Source organism: Asparagus officinalis, chromosome 1, assembly GCF_001876935.1.
Source record: "Asparagus officinalis chromosome 1, Aspof.V1, whole genome shotgun sequence".
Lineage (NCBI taxonomy): Eukaryota > Viridiplantae > Streptophyta > Magnoliopsida > Asparagales > Asparagaceae > Asparagus > Asparagus officinalis.
In genome coordinates, this window is record NC_033794.1 from 130741910 (window position 1) to 130754988 (window position 13079).

Sequence of the window (13079 nt, forward strand, 5' to 3'; positions counted from 1 at the left end):
GCGTTCCCGCCTCCTCTCCCGCCATCCTCAGCAACCAGTAACCTCTCTCGCTCTCTCTCTCTCTCTACCGATTTCATCAGATTTCGATATCCCAATTAGCTTTTTATCCGATGACCTAATTCTTGACTTTATCATGCATTTACTTAATTTATGTTAATCGGTTAGGGCAACTTGCATTTGATTTATCGTTAGGGTTTTGTTAATGCGTTATCTTACCCTAAATTATTTTTATGTTTAGGGTTATCGCGCTTTAGAACTTATTACTACCTGTTTGAGATGAATTATTTTTACTATTTTATATCGTGTGAAGTTTTAGGTGATATTACCATCGGTGAAATTAGTGGGTCTATCTGAGAGTAAAAAAAAAAGTCAAAAAAATTTATTATCTGGGGGTTTATCTGCCAAAATCAAACTACGGAGTAATAAGTTCGAAAGTGGGGTACAACTGGGGGTCTATTTGCAACTAACTCTTATGTTCAGAACCGGATTCGATATTTGACCCCTTTGTTGTAGCAGATTAACAAATATTGGAGCAGCTTTGGTCGAGTTATAGCAGATTGACACAGATTTCGAGTATAAAAGTTAATCAGCTAAGGTACTTTCGGGGTGTGAATGATTTTACAAGTATGTGGGTATAAAAATAATTCATGGTAAATGAATATTGGCTTAAAATAAAAGAAAACCCTTGTTTTTATTCGAGAGAAAAACAAAATCTTACCCTCTTTGAAGATTTATGTAGAAGCAACAACATAAACCATTACAATCACATACTCCTGATGCAAAAGTCTAAACAGTATGAACTAAGAAAAATACAAACTATGCATTAGTAGGAACCTGAAGCATGTCAATTCCCTCAAAAAATCTAACTTTTTTTATCCCTCTTCTTCAACAATTGCAATCCTAAATAAATATGAATTGTCAGTAGTTAAGATGGTATCCCTAATCAATAAAATCCAACATAATCCTTATAATTCCCATCATCAACAAAATAAAATCTAATGCCACGTTTAGTACTCTCACTCTTCTACGTCGTCCTTTTCCAGAAGCTAGAAGAATTGGATTGGGATCCTCTACTCATCAACAGTGCCTCCTAATATTTGCTAATGCATCTTCACCTTTCATTTTTGTGGGACCATCTTTCATTTTGTGCTTATCCACAAAATGAAAGGTGAAGATGCATTAGCAAATGTTAGAAGGCACTGTTGATGAGTAGAGGATCCCAATCCAGAAGAATTATCTACCATCCATTTTGTCCACCTTTCTTCACTCATTTGGTGGATTGATGCAATCATCATGAAGCAAGTTAAAGACTGACCTGACCACTTTCCAGCTAATCCACTGTCCAGATAGCTCATGGGAATTGATCATTACTGCTTTTGAACAAATAAGTTAAAATTCAAATTACCTGGACTCTGAGTAAAGATATCATTGAGCAAGATTTGAATTAAAAAAAAAAACTAGAATGCCCAAGTCCTGTAATAAGATCTCCTCATCTCCTTTCTTTCAAGTCCTATGGACATCAGATAAAACAAAGAATTAAAACAAATATGAACTTGGACGGACTTTTTTGGCAGATAGAGCACTTTTTCACCTATTTTTGTCATCTCTAATTTTAACTACTGATTATGATTAGTCAATTTTGATTCTGGTATAAATTTGTGTTTGAAGGTTTTCATTCTTCCTTTCTTTTTTTGTTTTTAAAATTAAAATGACTATTTATTAAACATACATAATGAAGTATTTCGCTTTAGTAAGGCATGTTTCAGGATGTCCTATTGACACATCGACTGATATCTTTCAGCCACAGGTTTAGTATAAAGGGACGCCTTTATCCAGCAATTCTACCTGTTGAAAGCAAGGAGGTTTCAGGAAAGGTTTGTCATGAAGCATTCAAATCTTTTCTTCAAAATGTGATTATCACGCTGCAAATTGGACCATAAAACTTTGAAGAATGATTCTATTCCGTAGAAATTTTAGTGCTATCAAGCATGAATCTTGTATGCACACAGTGGTTATACATCATTCTTTTCATACATACATTCTACTACCATTGTAATCAGTGTGTTGTTGATGATCGTGTAATTTGCAAGTCAACACGCTAGGTACAACTTCATCACAGATTATATAGGGAAGAGATGATAAGTAAGTGAGAATGAGAGGGTTTTCTTGTTTTTGGTCTTCTAGCCTTTTTATTATTTTGCAACAACAAACCATGTTAGTGGTGCAAAATTGAATTTAGTGCTCAAACTTCCCGATTCTGTTTTAGTTTATTTATTTGTAGTTCTTCTGTTTTTTGTGTATATTTATTTCTTGGTACCTTCCTTCTACAGGTTCTCCAGGGAATTACAGATCTTGAGTTAGATGCCCTTGATGCATTTGAAGATGTGGAATATAAGAGAGAAACTGTTGAGATCTCTTTGATTGTAAGAATATAGAGATTACTATTATTACTGACTTATGCACTTATGTTTCTGTACTATTAGTAGTAAATTACCCAACTACTGAATTAGTATCGTTTGTCACTGTATTAAAATGCATGAGAGTACAAAAGATCTAATTTTCTTGCTAATAAGTAATAGAGCTATTTACTACCAGTATTGGATTTGTCACGCAACATCACTAACTTGATGCTAAAAATTGCTTCTTTTATCGGTCCTTTTAAAACTAGCAATTTTGAGACAAGGAAATTGTTTCCTAGAATGATTTCTGAAATGCTTTGTACTGCTATCATGAACAAGGAGTTTTTTCCAAACATTTAACTGTATTACGGGTTATTCGATCTTTCTACATTTAACACTAATTTTTAACTATTATTTGGAAGCAGATACTAGATAAATAGACCTGCTACTAACACCAACCATACTTATGACACAAAAAAAGAAGAGCTAAAAAAATTATGGTTTATTATAGATTGTCGTGCATTTAGTATTTTAAGCATTACAGGAGCGGCTATCGCCGCCTCTGAATTGTTAATAAAAGAGGCATCTCAGTTTTTTCACCGAAATCATACACGTGTTGTTTTATTGAAATATTGACTCTTCAGCTAATCAAATGTTTCTATAGCTAATTCAGAAAAAAGAAATATAATTCATTTGATCTTCATGCAATCACTATAAAAGAAGGAAAATTGAACATTGCAGGATACTTCAGAGGAACTACAAGCATATGCATATATTTGGGCAGATAAAGATGATCCTGACCTGTATGGCGAGTGGGATTTTGAGGTGAGTACTGTGTCTGCATAGATAATTTTCTTGTCCGTATTTGTACTTTCCCTTATACTAGTGTGCACCCCGTGCAAAACACGGCCCCTTTTTTTCCGCTACATTAATTCTTTTTTAAAATGCTATAGTATTTTTTTGCAAAAGGATACAGCAATTTTTAAACGCTACAGTGTTATGTTTGTGCTACAGTACTATTACTACAGTAATACTATAGTGCGAATAGTGAATCTTTGGATCGAGTAGACTCAGCAAAATGGATATACTGTTCTTTTCAAGCATTTAATAATGAAACTCACAGATAATAACTACCTGGTGTCCAGGCATCTTGATTTAAATTGTTATTTTCTTATTGGCGCCGAATAATTTCTTTCTTGCTCGTCATGAAACGGATCAAATATTTTTTGCAGCAGCACACCATTAGAAATGAAATCAGAGTTCGGGAGAATTAGGAAATAGTAATTTTACAAATGCTGAAACCGGGAATTTCGGAAAGGTGGTTCAAATCAAAACTGGAGAACATGTAGAAAACAAACCATGATCAGATCTGGTTGAGGATGAGTGCTGGAGCAGAGGGAACCGCTGGAGCAGAGGGAACGCTCGTGAGATGAGGCCGGAGGTAAATGCAGAATGAGATCTGGTTGGGTCTTTGCGAGAAACCCAAATGACTCATGATTTGTTTGCATCCTTGCACTGTCAGGGTTCCAGTTCAGTAAAATCACACACTAGCAACATTAAAATATTATTGAAGTAAAATCACATCTTCGACACTCTCCAACAGCCTAATGATTGAAACAATGACACCGTTACACAACACTAGTTTAAAAAATTTATGGGGGATTGTTGATAATTTTTTAATCTAAAATGGATGATGCCGTCTTCTTTGAAAGAAAAAGAAAAAAAACAAAAAGGTGGGTCCCACATGATTAAAATCAAATGAAACGTTTTTTGAAAGGAAACAAAAGAGAAGAAAACGTGATCAAACACCACCGTTCTGCCTAATTTTCGTTGAAAAATTAGGACGTTGGTCCCTCAATGCATAGTAAAATAATATTATTTTATTGTGCATAGTATTTTTCCTAAACGCTATAAATAGACCTCAAATCCTTAAGGAAAATTCATTCCAAAAACAACAATCAATATATACAGATATATATTGTAGAATAGCTAGTGCTAGTAGGAACAGTGCATAGACCGAGAAGGTCTTATAGATCGAGGAGATCTTTGCCTGAGGAGATTGAGGAGATCTTTTGCCTGATAGATCGAGAAGATCTTTACCTGATAGATCGAGGAGATCTTTGCCCTACAGATCGAGGAGATCTTGACAGTACTGGGTTGGTGCACACCAGAGTACTGGTCTGCTGTTCCTGGAAGCAATTTGGCCTTGGGATCCTTGCACCGGAGTAGGCCAAATAATGCTTTAAGCACAGCGTTTTACAAACGCACAGCAGCTGAGTTGGAAAATATTAAATTACTGTACTTCAATTTTCTGTTCAATTTTTACTGTTTTATATCTGTATTATTCCAGATTTAACCACAGGCGCCAACAATCTTAAAGCATTATTTTGATCTACCATGGATCCTGCGAGGACTCTTGGAGTGGACTGTCTTAAGTTAGAGAATTTTGACGGTTCTAACTTCAACGCATGGCGTCGAAAAGTGATCTTCGGGATGCAACTCCTGAAAATCTACTATGTGGTTTCTGAGGAGAAACCTGACTCTGAAGAAGACTCTGAAATTGAAGCCTCTTGGGCTAGAGATGATCACTTCTGCAGGAGTTATCTTCTTAACTGCCTGGCCGATCATCTGGCAGATGCTTACACCAACAAGCCCTCTGTAAAGGAAATCTGGAATGCTCTAGAGGACCAGTACAAGGATGAGGAGAAGCTGTCCAAATCTCACCTCATTGATAAATTTCTGGACTTGAAGTTCGAAGATGATACTGATGTTTTGCCTCAAGTCAAAGAGCTTGAAAAGCTTGTTATGAAGCTGAAGGATGAAAAGATCAGTCTTTGTCACACCTTTATTTCTGGTGCAATTGTCAACAAGCTTCCTCCATCTTGGATATCATTCTCCACTGATATTCGAAGAAGGAAAAGACAGGTGACTCTGTCTGATTTGAAGAGGTTCATTCGGATCGAGGACGAGACTCAGACTCGCACGAAGACTGAGCTCATTGCTAAGCAGAAGGCGTCTGCTAATATGGTGGCTGCTAACTCTGAAAAGGGTAATAATTCATCTTTCAAGAAAAAGAAGTCTTTCAACAGAAAGAAGAACCAGAACCCGAAGAACCTGAACGTTCAGAAGAAGGAGTTCAAGAGGAGCGGCAAATGCTTCAACTGTGGGAAGCAATGACATTTTTCCAAAGACTGCAAAGCACCAAAGAAGGAAACAACACACAATGTCAATCAAGTTGATGATTGTGTGGCTATGCTTCTCCAGGTAACAACTCCAAGCAACATCTCTAGTTGGTGGTTAGATACGGGTGCTACTTGTCATGTATGCTCCAATAGAGATATGTTCTCTTCTTATGTTGCTACCAAAGAGAACGTATCAATGGCTGATCATTCTGTGGTTCCGGTTCTTGGAACTGGGACTGTGGTGCTGACTCTTTCTTCGGGAAAGACTCTCATATTGAAGGATGTGAAACACGTTCCCTCAATTACCAAAAACTTAGTCTCTGGAAGCATGCTGTGTGATGCAGGCATGAGGCTGGATTTTCAAGGAGGAAATGCTGTATTATCCTTCAAGAAAATGTATTTTGGCAATGCATATCGTACTGATGGCATGTATAAAATCAGTACGAGTGCACCCAACCCCGTTGTAAATGAAGTATCCTCTTCTGCTTACTCCTCTGTGTTATGGCACAATAGACTGGGACATGTAAATTATAGAAAGCTATCCAGCATGGAGAAGTTAGGATTACTTCCAAAATGTGGGGGTAACAAACATGAGAAGTGTGAAGTTTGCGCGCAAGCAAAGCTGACAAGGAAGCTATTTTTAAGCGTCACGAGGAGCACCAAACTGTTGGATCTGATTCATTCAGATACTTGTGACTTCAAGAGCTTCGTCACTCGTGACGGCAAGAAGTACTTCATCACCTTCATCGACGACCATTCTCGCTTCTGCCACGTTTACCTGCTGAAATCTAAAGATGAAGCTTTCAGCAAATTTGTCGAGTTTCGGACTCGAGTGGAGAAGCAGCTTGGACTGCAGATGAAAAGACTCAGGAGCGACAGAGGAGGAGAATACCGATCCAAGGAATCGAAAGCATATTTTAAGGAGCATGGAATCATTGCAGAAACTACTGCTCCGTATTCTCCCCAATCCAATGGAATTGCAGAAAGGAAGAATCGCACATTGACCGAGATGGTGAATTCGATGCTGATCACATCTGGTCTACCTACCTGCTATTGGGGAGAGGCTTTACTAATGGCAAACTGGATTCTGAACAGAGTACCCTACTCCAAAACTGATAATACTCCTCATCAGTTATGGTTGGGATATCTAGATTCTTTGGATAATCTCAAAGTGTGGGGGTGTCTCGCATACGTTCGAATACCAGATATCAGAAGGCCTAAGCTCGTACCAAAGGAGAACAAATGTGTATTTCTTGGCTTTGCTGGAGATAGCAATGCGTGCAGGTTCCTGGACTTTGGAACCAACTCCATCATTGAAGCTCGGGATGCAGAATTCTTTGAGGATAAGTTTAACAAATGTAGCAGAGAATGCTAGTACATCAGATGCACAAGAGGAGCCAGTCAATGATGAAGGAGTTATCGAACCATCTTCCAAGCGCGTCAGAAGACAGAAAGATTTTGGAGATGACTTCATCACCTATAATGTGGAAGGAGATCCACAGACTTTTCAAGAAGCAATGAAGTCAACAGACGTTCTTCTGTGGAAAGAAGCTATAGATGATAAGATGGATTCATTGATCCAAAATCACACTTGGAAGCTGGTGGACGTACCTGAAGGTGCAAGGCCTATCAGTTGCAAATGGATCTTCAAGAAGAAGCTCTGTCCTGATGGTACTATTGAAAAGTACAAAGCAAGGCTGGTGGCAAAAGGATTCTCTCAGAAAGAAGGTATAGACTTCTTTTATATTTATGCACCAGTTTACAGGATCACTACCATCAGAGTGCTTATCGCATGGGCGGCGATTAAAAGGTTCATCATACATTAGATGGATGTGAAGACTGTCTTTCTCAATGGAGATCTCACAGAAGAGATTTACATGAAAAAACCAGAAGGACTTGATGCTCCAGCTGGTAAGGTTTGTAAACTTATTAAGTCATTATATGGACTTAAGCAGGCACCAAAACTCTGGCATGAGAAGTTCGATGGGGTTGTTCGCAACAATGGGTATCAAGTCAGTGAATCTGACAAGTGCCTATATATCAAGGTCGCTGAAGGAAAGGTGGTGGTCATCTTCCTCTATGTGGATGATATGCTCATCATCGGGAGTGATTTGGAGATAGTAACATCTACCAAGAAATTTCTCTCGGCACAGTTCAGCATGAAGGACCTTGGAACTGCGAACGTGATTCTCGGAATCAAAATCATATACTCTATCGGCACAGTTCAGCATGAAGGACCTTGGAACTGCGAACGTGATTCTCGGAATCAAAATCATATACTCTAAAGAGGGTATTAGATTGTCCTAATCTCATTATGTCGAGAGCATGCTAAGGAAGTATGACTACTACGACCTGTCAGAACTGTCAGTGCCATATGATAATAACAAGAAGCTTCGACCGAACACTGGAAGACCAGTAGAGCAGCTGAGGTACTCAAAGATCATTGGGAGTCTTATGTACGTGATGAGCTGCACAAGGCCAGATATAGCATTCGCTGTAGGAATGCTTAGTAGGTTCACAAGTAATCCTGGAAAGCTTCATTGGGATGCTGTCCAGAGATTGATGAGATACTTGAAATGAACTACATGTCTGGGTCTATTCTACACTGGATATCCAGGTGTAATCGAAGGCTATTCAGATGCGAGCTGGTGCTCAGAACCAGATGAGTGCAGATCTACTGGAGGATTTGTCTTCACCATGAGTGGAGCTGCCGTCTCATGGAAGTCTAAGAAGCAGACCATGATTGCACAGTCATCGATGGAATCTGAATTCTTCGCACTCTGTGTTGCAGGAGATGAAGCCGAGTGGCTCAGTTGTATTCTCCGAGACCTTCCATTGACGGAATTACAAGGTGCAATTACTATCTATTGTGATAATCAAGCGGCGAGTGCTGTGGCAGCAAACTCAATGTTCAATGGAAAGAAGCAGACCATTCGTCTGAAGCATGGCTATTTGAGAGAGCTCATTTGTCAAGGAGTCATCTCTGTGATTGACGTTCGATCTTCAGAGAATGTGGCTGATCCTTTGACTAAGGGTCTGAAAAAGGACATAGTTGAAAGGACGTCTGTTGGAATGGGTCTTAAAGTTTTGTAAGTCTTACAAATACTTACCATGTTTATTAAGTTATTAGTTCAAAACTTATGCTACTAATAATAAAATAGTCGGTTCAAAAATTAAGTAAGATTTGTAAAGTTTGGTGAGTCTTACAAATATTTATCATTTACATCTAGTTATTAGTTCAAAGCTTATGCTACTAATGACAAGACAAATGGTTCAAAAGTCAAGTATCTAGTTATTAGTTCAAAGCTTATGCTACTAATGACAAGACAAATGGTTCAAAAGTCAAGTAAGATTTATAAGTGAAAGAGTTTAAGTTTTCTTGCTACTAATGACAAGACAAATGGTTCAAAAGTCAAGTAAGATTTATAAGTGAAAGAGTTTAAGTTTTCTTAGATTAGTCAGTGTCTAAGGCAAGGTTTGGGGGTTGTGTAACGCGCTCCGCAAGGAACGAGGTACTTAATTGATCTTTGATCAACCTCTAATACTATCCTTACCTGGCTGAACTACCCGAGTAAAACTTTGAACCTAGAATCCTATCATGTAAAGGGGATGGTTGTTAAGCCTTAATGAGTCTAAAGCATTTCGGATGCGGGGTGTTAGATAGGAAACACACCTAAAGGACTCACCTAGAATCCTATCATGAGAAAGGGTGGCTCTTAAGCCTTAATGAGTTCAAAGCATTTCGGATGCGGGATGTTTGATAGGAAACATGCCTAAAGAACTCACCTATGCATGGGTGGAGATTTGGCCGTCTCCTATGGTGTCTTGTGAAAAGATACCTAGAGCCCTAGCAAAAACCAGGACATGCACAGGGTCATAAATGTGCAAAGGCAAAGGCAAAGGCAAAGGCAAAAACAAGTGTGGTTCCAAGTAAAAACTACCACAGATAAGTTTGATCTTGTGTGATCGCTGGATTTTTAGACATGTGCTGGTTCAAGTCTTTACGACACCATGCACCTATCTTTTATTCAGTTGGTCTAAAGGGGATTCAAGTCCTTGTGACATCTACCTTATGCACAACGATTGAAACAATGGCACCGTTACACGACACTAGTTTAAAAAATTTGTGGGGGATTGTTGATAAATTTTTTTAATCTAAAATGGATGCTGCCGTCTTCTTTGAAAGAAAAAGAAAAAAAAAACAAAAAGGTGGGTCCCACATGATTAAAATCAAATGAAACGTTTTTTGAAAGGAAACAAAAGAGAAGAAAACGTGATCAAACACCACCGTCCTGCCTAATTTTCGTTGAAAAATTAGGACGTGGGTCCCTCAATGCATAGTAAAATAATATTATTTTATTGTGCATAATATTTTTTCTAAACGCTATAAATAGACCTCAAATCCTTAAGGAAAATTCATTCCAAAAATAACAATCAATATATACAGATATATATTGTAGAATAGCTAGTGCTAGTAAGAACAGTGCATAGACCGAGAAGGTCTTATAGATCGAGGAGATCTTTGCCTGAGGAGATCGAGGAGATCTTTTGCCTGATAGATCGAGGAGATCTTTGCCTGATAGATCGAGGAGATCTTTGCCTGATAGATCGAGGAGATCTTAACAGTACTGGGTTGGTGCACACCAGAGTACTGGTCTGCTGTTCCTGGAAGCAATTTGGCCTTGGGATCCTTGCACCGGAGTAGGCCAAATAATGCTTTAAGCACAGCGTTTTACAAACGCACAGCAGCTGAGTTGGAAAATATTAAATTACTGTACTTACAGCGTTTTACAAACGCACAGCAGCTGAGTTGGAAAATATTAAATTACTGTACTTCAATTTTCTGTTCAGTTTTTATTGTTTTATATCTGTATTATTTCAGATTTAACCACAGGCGCCAACAAGGTGTGCTCCTAGAGATTAGCACAGATTGGTTGATTTTGAGACCGTGGTTAGCCCCTTGCATAGTGTTTCTAGTAACTCATTGAAAGAGCTCAAGAGCCTCTGGTTTTCTTTTTGCGTAACGTAGGGAGGAGTAAGGAGTCCTGCCTTACTTCTTTTAAGATATACCAGGTGTGATGGTGGTGTTTGACAACTCCTTGCAGCGCGTAGTAACTCATTGAAAGAGCTCAACAAGATTTTCTTTTCTTTTTGCAAAATATAGGAAGAGATTAGGAGTATTTTTTTGGAGGATATACAGAGAAAGTTACCGTCTCTCTCTCTTATTCAACATTGGACTAGGTCAGAGGAAGTTACCATTTATCTCTCTTATTCAACTTGGGACTAGGTTCTGAATGAAGTCAAGTGCAACTTCTTGGCAAAAGACGAATTATCCGATTAAAACCCGCCTCGATGGAAATTCCTGTAATAGGAAGCTGTCTATTGTGCCTATTTCCGTTGTTTTCTGACGTTTTGGCTCTTCTTCTTCTTCTTCTTTTGTCATTTCCTCGCTCGAGGAGAATCTGACTTAGTTCCTGTACAAACGTTAACAGGAGTGGAAGAGGCTGCACATGAAGGAATTTCTTGCAATGACACAGTCATTCTTGGAGGAGACTGAACGATCAGAATCAACATCGAGAGTACGAGTGTTTACGGAGATGGAGCCACCAAAATCACAAGACTGAGGGTATCGATCAGCATATAAAACCCCTACTGCTGCTGTTCACGAGCCTTGAAAATGGCTGTTCTTAATTATTAGATGTTTCTATTGGTTTTTGATAGAGAACTATAGATGAAATAATGCCAGCTGCTACGACAAATTAACAGAAGAAGCTCGATGTTAACTTGCCATGCGTATGAAAAGTTAATTACGCGCATGCATGCCTTTAAAATTCATTCAGACTTAAATCCCATATCTTCACGCTCACCATATGTATCAGGTTTACGAACACGTGCCTTTTTATATCCTGGAAAACTACAGATATCTATACATGTAATATGTGTGAACGTCGATTGAATAAATAATCTCCAACCAAATCTGCAGGCTGATTACGTTCATGATAGATATAAGATGCGTATGTGTGGTTCACTTTGAATGGTGGCCAGATGTGGGCCTTACAAGGGCCGAGTGTGTGGTCCACGTGGCATTAAGGACACAATATATATCTCCATCACATTCACATGCTCTCAAATCTCCGGTCTCTTTTCTTTCTTTCTTAGGTCATTGAATCGCCGTCCTCTTTGAGAGGCTGTTTGGTTAGTTAAAAAATTAAGGAAATCAATTATAACATATTTTTTTATAATAGTTTTTTTTTTTTTTAATGTTTGGTTCACTTTTTAAAACCATGAAAAAAAAGATGAGATGAGATGAGTTGTCACCATGTTATTACATAATGTAACTTATTTTTAAGGAAACTCATTTCACGATTTTTTATAATTATTCTATAATTCTTCGCCTTGTTGTCTAATGTCTATGGGCTGATGGCCGGTTAGAATTGATTGTAAAATGTCGCTTTATTTTCTATAAAGCATCCCTTACAATATATTATATTTCAATTCCATCCCCTGCCCTCATTTTAATAAGATCAAAGTTGCAGCCTGGTCTTTTACAGCGAGCGCCTTCATGGTTTCCATCTACACCCACCAATTATCAGCCCCATCCATCACGCGTCCACACATCCCCATACATCATCCCCCATTCACATTCATTGAACCCGGACGCTTTCTCGTCTCAGTACGGTGGTAGCAGTATCTCCAACGCGTGAACTTGTACTTGTTTTGAACGTCGACAGTTCAAAATCAGTTTTTTTTAGGAATAATAATTCAAAATCAGTTGAAATCTCAAGTTCATTGAACATAGACGCTTTAACAAACCAACGACCGGGCAACTGTTCTGGTTCTAGCTTTTAAATTACTTTTGCATCATGGATTCTGAAAAGATCCCATAATGGATGTGGGTTGTATACGATAACTCTGTTGATCCTCAAATATTGGGATTGAGATAACGAAGGTTGATTGACAAAATATATAAATAATTATTATTTTATCAAAATAAATTGCAGATAAGCTACTCCACCTTAATTATCTGAAATTTATCCTTAATATTACTATTACGCACTCAAAATCAAGGGCAGGAAATGTCCTAACCAGCGAGTTCAGTTGAATTCAGATTCCATAATCTTTTAGACCTTATTTCTAAATCAATTCTATGACGTCGTTTAGGCATATAGTGTCAATTGTTTTAGATTTCTTCACAAGCATAGAATGCTCTGCTGTCTTCTACAAGGAGAAATATCATGTGCGCCCGGGGTATATAACATTAAATGTGAACCAAATGAATCTTAACCCTTAAATTATTGGACTTCGAGGTTCGTACACAGAATATAGAGATTGACATCTTTTAGATGCGCATTTAATATCATAATCAATTTCATCGCATATTTTTTTGTTATCCAAAAATAAAATAAAATTTAATAACAGGAAACTTCTCCAGTGTTCCCTAGTTAAATACAAAATCAATGTCTTAAATGGAAACCACTTCAACAGGTGTGTTTGGTAA

General features: G+C 38.0%; 1 protein-coding gene across 1 annotated transcript; it reads left to right on the top strand.

The window, feature by feature from the left end:
• On the top strand, positions 522–11433 carry LOC109841905 (AIG2-like protein D; the record flags this gene model as incomplete). Its single annotated transcript, XM_020410831.1, has 5 exons — positions 522–595; positions 1802–1874; positions 2331–2423; positions 3141–3224; positions 11074–11433. Coding segments are annotated over 5 exons (456 nt in total), but the record flags the coding sequence as incomplete, so codon positions are not given.